This window comes from Xyrauchen texanus, chromosome 25 (genome assembly GCF_025860055.1).
Source record: "Xyrauchen texanus isolate HMW12.3.18 chromosome 25, RBS_HiC_50CHRs, whole genome shotgun sequence".
NCBI classification, from domain to species: domain Eukaryota; kingdom Metazoa; phylum Chordata; class Actinopteri; order Cypriniformes; family Catostomidae; genus Xyrauchen; species Xyrauchen texanus.
This window is the reverse complement of record NC_068300.1, coordinates 10,629,511-10,643,803: the sequence shown is the minus strand read 5'-3', so window position 1 is coordinate 10,643,803 and position 14,293 is coordinate 10,629,511. Positions and strand designations below refer to the sequence as shown.

The window sequence follows — 14,293 nt, the reverse complement described above, 5'->3', positions numbered from 1 at the left end:
GTGTAAATGTTTGTAATAATCTAATTCCATTGAACTTAATGGCCGTGTGACCTGGAGACATGAAACCAACTGTAAATCCACGCACCTTACAATCTAACTGATCCCACAAAAGCTCAATGGGATTAAGATCTATAACACTCTTTTCCAATTATCTGTTGTCCAATGTCTGTGTTTCTTTGCCCAATCAAACCTTTTCTTTTTGATTTTCTGTTTCAAAAGTGGCTTTTTCTTTGCAGTTCTTCCCATAAGAGGAATTTTTTACCTAATATTGACCTTAAGACATGCCAGTCTATTGCATAATGTGGCAACTCAAAAACAAAGACAATGTTAAGCTTAATTTATTGAACCAAATAGCTTTCAACTGTGTTTCAACTGTGTTTGAATATTTAGCATGTTTACTCAAGGATAAGGTGTTGGAGTGATGGCTGCTGGAAATGGGGTCTGTTTAGGTTTGATAAAAAAATGACTTTTTGCAAATAGTGATGGTGCTGTTTTTTACATCAGTAATGTCCTGACTATACTTGTGCTTAGTTAAAGGCCACTTTGGTGAATTAAAGTAACAATTTCCTTCCATAAGAGCAAAATCTGTACATTATTCCAAACGTTTGGCTGCCAGTGTGTGTGTGTGTGTGTGTGTGTGTGTGTGTGTGTGTGTAAAGTGCCATCCTCACCATTCTTTGGCCAGGCATTTATGCACTTTTTTGATTTCCGCTTGGCTTGCACATCTGGTGACACCAATAACCTTATAGCTGCCATGGTTGGTAATGTTAATGGTTTACAACAAAATCTAATATTTAGCAAATAACGTTGCAAATGAAATAACGAGTCATGCAATATGCTGGAATTTTATTGTCAGGGAAACATGAAAGACAGTTTTGAGCCTACTTCAGAAAAAGCGATATAACATACAATTACCACATTTGAGAGATGAGGTTTCTAATACATCTGCAAAGAGAGTGACGGGACAATTTGCTGTTTTCTCTCTTTTAACTGTCGTAATCCATCGCTCTCAATTTTTTCATCATTTAGAAAGTTGTAGGAACATAATTGCTAATGGCATATATCTTTTGATGTTTTTAGCAAATAGGTAAGCAAAAATTATAATTGGTGTGGTCTCCCATTCCTGCAGTACCACACTGCCATGTTCATTTATATATTTATCTGTGGGGGTAAAAGTACTTTTATTAGATTTTCAAACTGCACAGAAGCAAAAACAAAAACTCCCACTAACAACGTATACTACAGTAACAAAGTAAACAAAACTTTTTTAACTATTCTTCCTATGGGAAGTCATTAATGAATGAATGTGTGTACATGAAGCATCAATCTTTTCCCACTTCTGTAAATAATCCTGGTTATAATTTGTGTGACAATCAATTGTTTTTTTCTTTCTTCCTTAACAGACAGAATAACATGATTTATGATGCATAAACTGTAGCTCAACTTCAATGATATTACATCTGCCTTGTGACATGCATACACAATTGTGTGTCATTTATTTCAACTATTTGAACTTTTCTGCTTTTGTTTTAAAATGCATCATTCGATTATCCTGTTCTGCAAATGTAAATGATCAGACTAGCTGACATTTCGGACCAACGTACAAAAACAGCATTTTAGTATCTAATGTAGGATTGTTTGTATAATAGTATGCAGTATTATATTTCTGTCAAGGGTTATTATCTCTTTGTCAATATTCAGCAACAACCTACTCTGTTATTAGTTATTTTTCTCACTCACTTTATCTGAATTTGATTAGAGGTGAGCCATCTGTCATGGGACAGATATAGTCTAAGAGACCTGATTCCACTCATAACTCAGTTTTGTTTAATTTCATATGCTGCCCAAGTTTATATCTGATTGACTTGCAGCCTTTAACAGCAAAGATATTATCTGGTGGAATGAAAGACATGTCTTTGGCCACTTTGTCAGCCAGATCAAAGTCTTCAGTCATGTTCAGGTTGGCCATTTCAGCCAGGACACACTGGCGCACATGCTTCAATTCCAGAGGCAAGAAAGCAATAAAGTGATCCACCAGATGCTGACCTAAGAGACTGGACTGCCAAAATCCATCTGCAGAACAGACATTATATTAAATCACATCATAGTATAATGTTTTATAATACATAATTTTATATTTAGGCATGTTTGTCTGTGCGTGAAACTGGAGTGGGTAAACTTGACTGTGTCAGAAACTAAAATTTCCATTAAGGGGCAATATTTGCCTCCTGGATTTCATTTTCAGGGGCATTTTTATCTTTAAGAAGACATATGTTTTCTAATCAGATAAAAATATATTTTGTGCCATCCTTTTAAGCAAAATAATTAAATCTGAATAATCAGATCAATAAAAATTATATATTTAATGCAATAATATGTTTACCTATGTCTAGAACAGAATATTAAGATATAGGATGTAACAAATAAAACACAGATTGATTATCCCACATTATGATTTCCAGAGCACTTTGTAATTTCTGTCCCTGGAAGTAGATTACGTTGGTTTCAGTATGGGAATGGGCACCATATGGTACATTAATGTAATAAAATAGCAATTCCTAAGAAAATTAAAATGCAATACACAGTGCTAATGAATGTTTTAGTACATACTGTCCTTTTCATTCAAGATGTTTTGATAGATTTGAGCCTCCAGTTCCTGGCCATTTATCTCTACTCTCTCTTTGCCTTCTTTCCAGAAATCTAGTGTCATGTTGATAATCAGATTCGCAGGTGCATGACTATATGGAAACATGGTTTATCATGAACAGGGTCAGTTTTTCAAGAGAGTAGGTCATTCATTACTGTTCTGTTTTTTACAGCAAACTGAGAAAGGACTGGTAATTAAATACAATTGATTGAATTGAATGTCCAGACACACTGGCTATGTTTGGAATAGCATACCTCCATACTCACCTTACTTTTTCTGCAGTATCGAACATCTACTGTGTACAGAATGCAAATTGTCTGTAAGCATGGAAAACTCAATGACCATGATTTGCAAATAATGTGCAGAATGCAAATCAGACCTGTATCCTAAAATGCAATGCATCAACTTGACCTATTTCCAGGCTGATTAATAAATAAGTATTATTATCAACTATGATTTATAATATATTTAACATCTTATTTGATCAGGCTGCCAAAAGGTAAGACAATTTTACGTTAAATGAAATGCAAAATAACCACATTTATTTTCGGGGTGATAACTGGATACCACTCGCAGAATTAATAATGAAATACCACAACAACAGTGTTGGGTGTAATCTAATTACAAAGTAATTTGTTATTTCTAATCGAATTACTTTGTAAAGTGCAAACCTATTGTAACGCATACAATTTTGGATTCTTGTAATCAGTACATTCCTTGGGCTACACATTTCTAAAATAATATTATTTATGTAATCTTGTAAAAATGGATGGATTTGCCCCTTGAAGGTCTCTGCTTTGTTCTGTCTCTTCTGAGCACTGAAGTAAAGCAATCTCTACTACAACCTCTAATTTAGATTAAGGCTCTAGTTACTTTCTGATCATTCTTTTATTTTTAACTTTTAAGTTATTGATTACTCTCTTATATTTATTTACCTTTTGATCAGTTTCTAATGAGATTCAAACTGATAGTCTATAAGTGGCTTCCTCCTCTATAAAGATGCTTCTTTTCCTCCTGTATTAAAGCTTCAGTTATGATATAAATGAATCTTAAAATGGTATTCTCCTGCTCGGTTCCTTAAAATATACTCAAGTAGAAGTATAACATTTTTAAACTACTTAAAGTAAAATTCTTGGGGAAAAAGTAGTTAATTACAGTAATTTGAGTATTTGTAATGGCGGTAAGAATTGACACCTGTGGGAAAATATCACTTACAGCTGTTTGTGTTTTCTAGTGAGAGCTGGGAGGGATATAAAAGGGGCAGTCCAGACCGCTGAGAGAGAGAGAGAGACACAAACAACAAACAAACAACCACCATTCGCCACTAAGTGGCGGTGACGTCACCACGACGCTTGTGCCAGGCTATGTGCACGTTAAGGCCACGTGAAGTGTCGAACGCCCGCTGGCAGGAGGTCATGGGACAGATCCAACCGGTGACATGGGTCGAATGACTGAGATGACTGGTTGATGCACCACCTGTGCCCCCTACTGTGCCAACTTGCTGTGCTTTAGCCACCCTGCGCTCTGCTCGTTGTTGTGAGCGCCGCTCCTCTGCCCTCCGTTGTTGTTGGAGGCTGACTGCCTCCAACTGGCCAGCAGCATCCTTCACAAGCCTCCTCCAAAGAGGCCGATCTTGACACTGCTGGTACCAGTCGTCGGCAAGTCCACTCAGCTCCAGATCCTCCTGTACCACATCACTCCATCTCTTCTCCAGCCCGTGCCGCGCCCGCTTAGCCCCTCTATCCGCCAAACAATAACTGTTTAGGCATGCGGTGGCCGGGCATGCGGGCTACATGACCCAGCCAACGCAACCTTGCCTGCCGGAGGAGCTCACCGATGGGACTTTGTCCACATCTTTCAAAGACTTGTGAGCTCCTCACACAATCCAGCCTGGTTAAACCCAGGATGGATCTTAGGCAGGCCAGCCTAAATGTTTCTAGCCGGCGATGATGTTCCATTAGGGGGGTCCACGTTTCGCAAGCATAGAGAAGGGAGGGAACGACCGTGGCCGAGAATACTTGAAGCTTTGTGCGGAGCGACAAACCGGGTAGCTTCCACACAGCATTACGCAGCCGATGAAAAGATAATGCCGCTCGACTGATTCGGAGTGAGACCTCTGCTGTCAAACCGAGTTGGTCATAAGCACACTTCCCAGGTATGGAAAACACTCCACTCTCTCCACAACTGCCCCATCACCAATTGGGAGCTGTGGGGGTGTAGTGTCCGTTGGTACATAATACCCAGGAAGGTGCTTAGTTTTGGTTGGGCTGATGGTCAGGCCCCATCTCTTAGTGGCAAGCTCCAGGTTCATCAGCAGCGCCTCCAACTCCTCCTCTGAGTGAGCAGCAATCACCAGATCATCAGCATACATAATGTGGTTGACCAATAGGGAGCCATCCCTTGACCAGCACCCGGCATCGATCAACCTCCCATTATATCTGTACCAGATGGAAATTCCTCCAGTACAGCCATCGAAGGCTTCACGAACCACATGGTCAAAATAGATATTAAATAATGTGGGGCCAGAGGACATCCCTGTCGCACTCCAAGGTGAACAGGGAATGGCTCCGACTCCCGACCACGTAGTTTTACTCGGGCCCGCCGCCATCATGAAGGTCCTTAATGATCGCGAGCAGCGGGTCTGGGACTCCGAAGCACGAAGAACAACCCAGAGCCCAGGCCTACTGATGGTATCATAGGCCTTGACCAGGTCAATAAAGCAGAGATGTAGGTCTTGCTGGAATTCCCTACACCTCTGCTGTAGCAGACGGACAGAGAATATGGCATCTGTGCAAGACCGCCCTTCCTGAAACCACACTGGGGCTCCGCAAGTCTCTCCTCAGCGTGCCTGGCAAGGCGATGTTGAATAATCCTTGCCAGGACCTTTCCTGGCACACTGAGGAGTGAGATGCCCCTATAGTTATTACAATCTGAGCGGTCCCCCTTTTAAAGAGAGGGACCACCAGGGCATCCTTCCAATCCTGCGTGAACCCGCCCAGTGGTCCAGACTGTTGTTATGATGTCATGTAGGGCAGTCTGTGCACAAACACCACCCTCCCTCAGCATTTCACTGGGGAGATCATCTCTGCCCGGTGCCTTTCCTGGCCTCAGGCTCTGGATCGCCTTCAGTACTTCCTCTAAAGATGGTACCTCAGCCAGCCACCCACAAGGAGTGACTTCTTCCTTCAATATTTGTGGCACCGCAGCCCCAGCAGGGTCATCCCCACTTTGTCCCACAATGTTTTCCAGGCTCAGGGACTTCCCCTCCCACAGGACCTCACAGAAATGCTCAGCAAATCTGTAAACCTGTTTCTGGGGGTCGGAGATTGGATCACCATTCTTTCCCCTAATGATGGTAATAGGTGTGGCACTGCAAGTAACTTTTTTGATAGAATTAAAGAGCGATTTGTGATCGTGGGCCACTGAGGCAGACTCCATCTCCTCAGCAACCCGCGACCACCAACCATCCTTGCAGCGCTCACGGCTCTCCTAACCTCCGAGCGAAGGCTGCGGTAATCCTCCTCATTCTCTGACGTGGGATGCTGTAGACGATGAGAGTGGGCCTGTCGCTTTTCTCAGCCAGCCTGAACACCTCCTCTGTCAGCCAGGGTTTCTGAGGAGGTCTGGACCGCATGCCCAAAACTGCCATTGCAGTTACATGAGCCACAGCCCTAAACCTCGCCCATTTCCCTCGACATCCAGAGGAGTGGGGGACGATGCCAACTCCAGCTGCAAGCTGATGCTGAAATTCTCGCTTGCAACTTTCATCAGCTAGCCTAGACCAGGCCACTATGGGTTTGAAAGGGGCCCTGGGTTTACACCCACCACCGGAGTGGAAGAATGGCAGGCGCATCTTACAGATGACAAGTCGATGGTCAGTGGGCAGATCAGCTCCACGGTAGGTCCTGGTGTCAAGGACATGGGCCCAGCATCCGCTGTTCCGTCACTATGTAGTCCAGCAGATGTTCTTGCTTGGACCCAGCATGCATCCATGATGTTGTGTGGATGCGCCGATGACGGAACAGTGTGTTGGTAATTACAAGCCCATGGGCTGCACAAAAACCTAGCAGCCTCCTGCCGTTGTTATTGAGCTGATCAGGCCCATGTCTTCCAATCACTCCTGACCAGGTGCTAGCATCATGACCAACTCAGGCATTGAAATCACCCAACATGATGATTCTATCCCGAGGGGCCACTTTAGCCAACACCTGTGACAGGAGTTCATAGAAGGCATCTGACTCACACACACACACACACACACACACACACACACACACACACACACACACACACACACACACACACACACACACACACACACACACACACAAAGAGAGACAGACTTTTTTGTTGCAGTTAGTTAGTGTTTTGTACTAAAATGTTAGTGTTCCATTTCAAACATAGCCAATATCTCTTGCCATGTTTGGAACAAAAAAAAAAAAAAATGAATAGAAAAATATAATTTGACCCTTAGTAAATTATATGTTATCAAATTTGGATCTTTTTATTCATTTGAATGTTTTTTTCATTTACTCAAATTTATTCTCCAAGTCAGTTAGAGAAAAAAAAAATTGTTTTAGCTGAGCTGTTTTGGGGGGATTGGCCACAGGCTCTTAGTCATGTGAATATTTTATTATATAGACCCTGGCAAGTTATGGGGCTTATGTGGACAATAAACAATTATAAATGGTAATTAAAAAAGGGTGTTTACAATTCTGTTTAGAGTTACCCATTCTGTTTGATGTTAGATTATAGTGTACTAACTAAAAAGTAATTTTATTCTCCTACATTATTAAAGGGGTCATGACATGAGAAACCAAATTTGCCTTGATCTTTTGGTATATAAGAGGTCTTTGTATCATTAAAACATCCTGCAAGTTTAATATTTTAAGACGTCCTCCCCATTCTAAACGAATCATTTATTTAATCAAGCTCAAAATACAGCTCGTTCTGGATTCATGGTTAGAAGTGACGTGATCGGTTAGAAGTGACGTAACAGCATTTGCATATGACCGCCTCCAGCACAAGATAACTACGCTTTAAGCGCAAGACAACTCACGCTCATTTCAGTATCGCCGTGCGCCTCACAAGTGTTCAGTCGATGGACAGCGAGCTCTGACAGAGACTACTTGTGCACAGGAAAATTACGATGCCACACAGATGTGCTGTTCCTGGCTGTGGTCAAACAAAACCTCTGAATAAGCTGCCGAAAGATCCAAACGTCAGGGAAAAATGGATGCAGTTTATTTTTTGCGGAGGTCCCAGTCACGGCAGTGTTAACTTAAGCGCTTGTTCTGTACATTTTAAGGATGACTGTTTTGAGAACAAATCTCAATATGATGCTGGCTTTGCCAGAAAACTGTTGCTCAAAGATAAGTCCGTGTCGACTATTCTGGGAACAACGACTGACGCTAAACTGTAAGTAATCTATTTTAAACTTTAAACTACTTTTTAAAGCGCAATTTCATTCATTATGAATAATCACAGTGTTTTTACTTAGTTTACTTGCATATTGTTCTGGCTGGGGGCGCCAGTAATTGATACATAGGCACTGACGTTAGCCAATCATAACAGTGGGCGTTAACACTGAAGTCTTAAATGGAAAACGCTCCCAAAACAGACTGTTTGAATCAGAGGATGAGAAACAGGGTGGGAAAAGGTCATAAATCACTAGATTTTAAAAGTTTTTCTTAAAAAAAATATATTAATACTATAATTGCACCTAAGGGAACATAATAATACAATAAAAAAACCCATGTCATGACCCCTTTAAGTTTATGTACATTGTAGCAAAGTAGCCACAATGATAGTACTACTATCTGAAAGGAAGAAATTTGAGTCAACCTGGGCACACTGCTATTAAATGGACTGCAACTGGGGAATGCAAAGTAAGTTTTAAAATATTATAAGAAGCCTCATGTTGACATTTTAAGAACATGATTAGATCTTGTTGGATTTACTGATTTTACTCAATATAATTGAGCTTTTTAACTTAATAAAATATGTTTTTCTTTAACTCATAATATCCAAGTGAAATGTGCATACATCAATTTCGTAAAACCAATAAACAAAAACTTTACAATTAATTCATTTATAAATCAATTTTTCCAGTGAATAGAAATAATAGCAATAGTATGGTAGTATGCTAATCCAAACATGGCCCCTGAAGGATCCTTGAAAATAACAAAACCTCAGAAAAATGAAGATTGCATTGCGGAATGACACTTTGTCTACATCACTGTAATCCAGAAAAGGTTTTATGGCATCAATTAGATGTGGATTCATCTTGTCCATTTCATCAAATATGAACATGGAGCGGGGAAAACTTGAGACATTTCCATAAATCCACTCCCTAAGCTGGGTCTGCATATACAGAATGAATAGATTAATTTAATGCATTTTACAAGCCTTCTTTCAAACTTTTAATATTCATTCCAACCCAAATGTCCTATTTAAAAAGTGTTCTAAGGGCCCAGATCAGGGTGCTCAATCCTACCCCTGGAGATCTATCTTCCTGCAGAGTTTAGTTCAATCCATTCTCTTGATTAGCTGGTTTTGATGCGTTTAATTGGAGTTGGAAATAAACTTTGCCAGAAGGCAGATCTCCAGTTGTATAAACTGAGAGGCCCTATATGGTGATGTTGCTCTAAATATGACACTTGTTTTGTATTTGATACTACTTATGTAATGACAGATCAATTAACCAATACAACGAATAATAATAATCACACATTCATCAGCAATTACATTGACTTACTTGATACAATGCTGCCTCACTTTTGTGAGGGAAGTGGTAATCAGATATGATTAAATGGACATGGCTACTCTTTTCCCCCTTTTTAAAAATATTCCTTGCGATGATCTTGGAAACAAAACTTTTTCCCACTCCTGTTGGCCCATGGAAAGAGAGCACCAGTGGTTTGGATGGTTCTGGATCTCTCATAAACAAGGATACTGCCTTCAGTATAGCCTCCAATGCAATGTGCTGCCCATATAGAGACTCCCTTAAATCCTTCTCAAGATCTGACAATATTAACAACATCAGTTAGTAACACAAACAGACAAAATGTACTGAATTAAGGTCCTGATCACATCTAATTTTCATCTAAACATTTTGGGAGTATGTTTTTTCCAATGTTTCTTCAACTGAACGATCAATACCCACTGTAAACAACAGGACAATCAATTGAACAGAATATATTTCTACCACGCACAGCCTCGTTTTCATTTCTGTCAAAAATGGCTACGCTATTCTGAATAAGTCTCAAATTTGAAAGAATTATAAAAGTCAATCTAGTATTCAAATAACACATGAGTCAGTTTTGTTACCTGTATAATCGAAAGGCCGTAAATCATCTTTATCAAAAAACACATCAAAAATGTCGAAGAGTCCTGCTTCAACTGTTACAAGAGGTAATAGGGAAAAAAAGAGCACACAAAGTTTTCCTGATTTCATTTTGAAGATGCTTATCTCGGTTCCTCACTCTCAATAGTGACAAACTGTTGTGGTACGTGTGTTTTTTAGTTGTTGCAAGAATGAAGTTAGACAACCGCACCTTTAATTACAAATGTGTAGAGTGAGACGTAACAAATGTTTTTCATTTCCTTAAATGAAGACAGGTTTTATTTTTAGACAAACATTTGCTTTCTAATTTGACAGTGTCGGTTGGGTCAGGTCACAATTTGCATTTTGACACAATCTAAAAAAATAAATAGGTTAAATCAAGATTTTGCAAAAATATTCGAACACAGATTCGAACTTCCCGGATCAATAACTAATTGCAGAAACCTTGTTAAAATACATACGACACCTCTTTCCAACCGGAGTAATGAAGACAATGAGCTACAACCTCATCTTCATCCAAACGAGTCTTCCTCCGAGATGGACAAATAACATTGTTCTCTACACGCAGACCTCTGATATTCATGTCTGCAGGGACCGTCTGTAAAGAGCAAAACCGAAAAGCGATTCCACAAAAATATACAATATCTTCAATGTTACACATTGTAGTGTCACCAAATTCAGTTGGGGCCAGTACCCAGGGGCCCTTGACTACCAGGGGGCCCTTGACTGGCCAGGGGTGCCCTGGGCTTTACGGCTGCGCGATCTAGTTTGGTGATCCCCCCTGCTTGAAAACCCTTTTGGGCATGAACAATGAATTGATCTACTCTTATGCATTATGCATCTTTTCAGTCAATTGTTTCCCAGCAATGTAATATATGCTGTAATGTGCTGACTTATATTTATTGTAGTTTTTTGCAAAAATCCCAGGAGTTTAGCAGTTACTGAAATACTCAAACAAACCAGCCCATCTGGCACCAACAATCATCGATGCGATTATCTAATCAGCCAATCATATGGCAGCAATGCAGTGCATAAAACCATGTAGATACGGGTCAGGAGCTTCAGTTCATTTTCACTTCAACCATCAGATCTCAAATCTCAGTGATTTGGACCGTGGCATGATTGTTGGTGCCAGACGGGCTGGTTTGAGTATTTCTGTTACTGCTGATCTCCTGGGATTTTCACACACAACAGTCTCTAGAATGTACTGTGAATGATGCCAAAAACAAAAAACATCCAGTGAGGGTGTCGTGGAATATCGCGATGAATCTCTCTAAGTTGTAAGAAAACTCTCGGAGTCTTGAGTTCCAGATGCCAAAATTGTAGTTTATTGAACACCAACAAACATGAGACCGGCCAGCTGTCCGTTCTGACTGTCTTAGTCCAAAACCTTCTCTTCTATACAGTTTGTTATCTGGCATTACCTCATTTCTGTGCCCCTTTGTTATTTTTGTAACCAATGGATACTATTTGCCACCATTATCTCACAGAGCCTTTTGATATCTTTTTACTGGTAGAAACTTGGCTTTAGTCTATCTTCAAGGTCCTTAGTCTCATTATTTTGTTACAGCTGGGTGCTCTTTGTGGCCTCTGCAGCAACAACAATTTTAGTAACCTCATATGCTCTCTCCTGGGTCACACAAAGGCCAGGAAACTCATATAAGTTTTTTGATATATAAGAAACATACTAGAATATTGAAAAATATACTATATATTCCCACCTCTGAGACTTAAAAAAGTCTCACACTCTATTTCCCTCAAACCAGAGTGCAGTCACACAAGCCAGCATGTCCCATTCAATCATGTAGCCAAAGTAGGCCACTCAGTCCACTATCCAATGCCATCTTTATGGGGCTGCACTCTGCAGAACTTGGGACCAAACCTCTCCATCCACACTTGGCTAGGAAGGAGTAAAAGATCCCAGTCCTCTAGCTAGCACTGTTCCTGGGGGTGGGTGACAAAAATCAACTCATTTGTAATAAGCATGTGCATGCAACTGTAAAGCCTTGCGTGATGTAGAGTACAATTGATTATCCATTAAGTAGAAGATATATATATATATATATATACATACACATATATATACATATACACATATACACATATATATATATATACATACATACATATACACATACACATGCTTAACAAAACACTAGTAAACGTAACAGTAATATGCATCCTTCGTTGCCAGAGGAACTCACAGACAATTCCGGTAGCCTGGAGCGCTATCTGGTGGTGTGTTGGAGCAGACAGCGGGTTTTTAAACCACCAGTTGAGTCTATTTGCTCTTGCAGCCAAGCACTGAGGTGCTCGTCGCTCCTTTCTTCAAATATGTTCCTCACATGTCTTCTTTTGGCAAATACTTCACATCCATATTATGCTTAAACATAATCATCATCAATACTACTTCTACTTGATTAGATACATTGTAATAAAGATATACTTCATTAATCATTATAAGTAATTGGTTACATTGAGAGTAATAGGGGAATATGTCAAAAATAATAAACAAAACACCCTCTAACTCCTTTCTTGAGTTGCTATCTATTCTGTTATGTAAAATGAAAGTACAATAGTCTTGCTGTCTCCCTTACTATCAAAAACATGAGAAAAGTGTTCAAAAATAAAATTCCCCTTACATTGTTATTTTCTTGATTGCTTCTCAGTAAATCTCATCAAGTTCATCCAATCCTGGCCCAATGGTATATTGTCTGGTTGCTACACTTGTTTGCGTTGTCATCATTGATACGGCTACCATTTGCTTAGCCTCCGTTCTAGTCATAATTGATCTCAGAATGGGTATAATACAACATAACAATAATGCAAATAAGGTCAGTCCCATAACTACTATTATACATATTTTCATTAGCCCCAACTTCCATGAACCAAAAAGATCATCAAACCATTGCCCAAACCGCTGATCTCTCCCTGCATTAGATTTAACTTCCTTTGTCAGGTCATGCAGTTTCTTCATGGCCTGGGTAAAAGCTCCTTCTGGAGATTTATTATTTGGTATGTATGTACAGCAATCTAAACCTAATCACATTATTATTAAAAAACATTTCATCATCTGTATGCCATATTACTGCACAATTGCCCTTAAATTGTCCTACATTCGTTTTTCCTTTAGTTTTGTTAAAGCATTCATACACCAGTTGACAATTTATTTTATATGATAATGGGCTTTCTTTTTTCTCATTATCCACACGTACGTCTAATTTTTTGCATTCATCTCCCCACCCTATCATCTTATAATATTTATCATATTCCGGATGACCCAAGAATGCCAAACGTTCTGCTGGGCAGAACACTGTTCTCCCTGTTTTACCACAATTTTTTGGCATAATACTCAGCGCAGTGCTTATAATCATACTGATTTGGGACTACTACAAATTTTTTCAATGGAGTGGGCGAGCACATTACACAGTTTGTCATTTTTGCTTGCTTAGCTGTATATCTGGCCCATTTATACCAGTCATTTTGATTTACATATTGTAATAGTTTCTCTGTTCCTGCTGACTCTATGGGTTCCATATCATTTTCTAAATTTATTTGCTTTTTCAGTCTTTTCGGTGATTATTTTGACAGGTGTCTTTTGAGGCCGATTCTTCGGTTTGTTCTGCTTAGCCAAATTGCTTAGATTCTTTGCTTTTCGGGTTCACCTTTGTTTAGTGATCCAGGCGTTCGCTACTTTCTGATTTCTCGTGCTATGTTATCTAGTCTCTGCTCATTCGGGGGAATAATATTGAAGGTCTGAGATGTCAATTGTAGGAAATTCATCATACCATAGTCGTTGTGACATTCCTTCACCTGGAGAGTCTGGGCCTTCCTTGACGCCTGTCCGGTAGGCCCTATATAGGAGGCAATACCTGTCCCAAATATGTTAGTAACAGCATCATCAACACTAATACCTCCTTGAGCTTCCATTCTTTCTCCATGTGCCACAGCTCTTCATTGAATGACTGCGCTTGTTGGCCTGCTTCATGTCCTTCAGTTGTTTCTGTATCTGTTTCAGCAGGATGATAACTTTCTTCTTGTCTTTCTCCTTCTTCACCTTCTTGGTTCCGTTCCTCTGTGACATGTCCTTCCGTCTCACTTTCTATGCTTTCCTGCTCTACTGCGGCAAGTCCTTCTGCCTCTTCCTCAGTGTGCTCTTCCCCTATGTTCGTTTGTCGTTGTCGCAATTGTTTTCCACCTTCTCTCCTTCAGCGGGTCATCCTGTCCTAACTTGCTTCAATGATGGCAACAGCATGACTATTTCATTTTATATGCATAAAGCACACTGTAATCACCTCATA

At 39.9% G+C, this 14,293-nt stretch overlaps 1 protein-coding gene across 1 annotated transcript; it reads right to left on the bottom strand.

Moving 5' to 3' along the window:
- Positions 1–844: 844 nt before the first annotated feature.
- LOC127619090 (torsin-1A-like) lies at positions 845–10,147 on the bottom strand. The gene is made up of 5 exons (XM_052091842.1): positions 9,977–10,147; positions 9,405–9,670; positions 8,838–9,010; positions 2,611–2,738; positions 845–2,073 (listed from the first exon to the last, which is right to left on the bottom strand). The coding sequence occupies exons 1-5, from the start codon at positions 10,101–10,103 to the stop codon at positions 1,811–1,813; spliced, it is 957 nt and encodes a 318-aa protein (XP_051947802.1). The 5' UTR covers positions 10,104–10,147; the 3' UTR covers positions 845–1,810.
- Between the last annotated feature and the right edge of the window lie 4,146 nt (positions 10,148–14,293).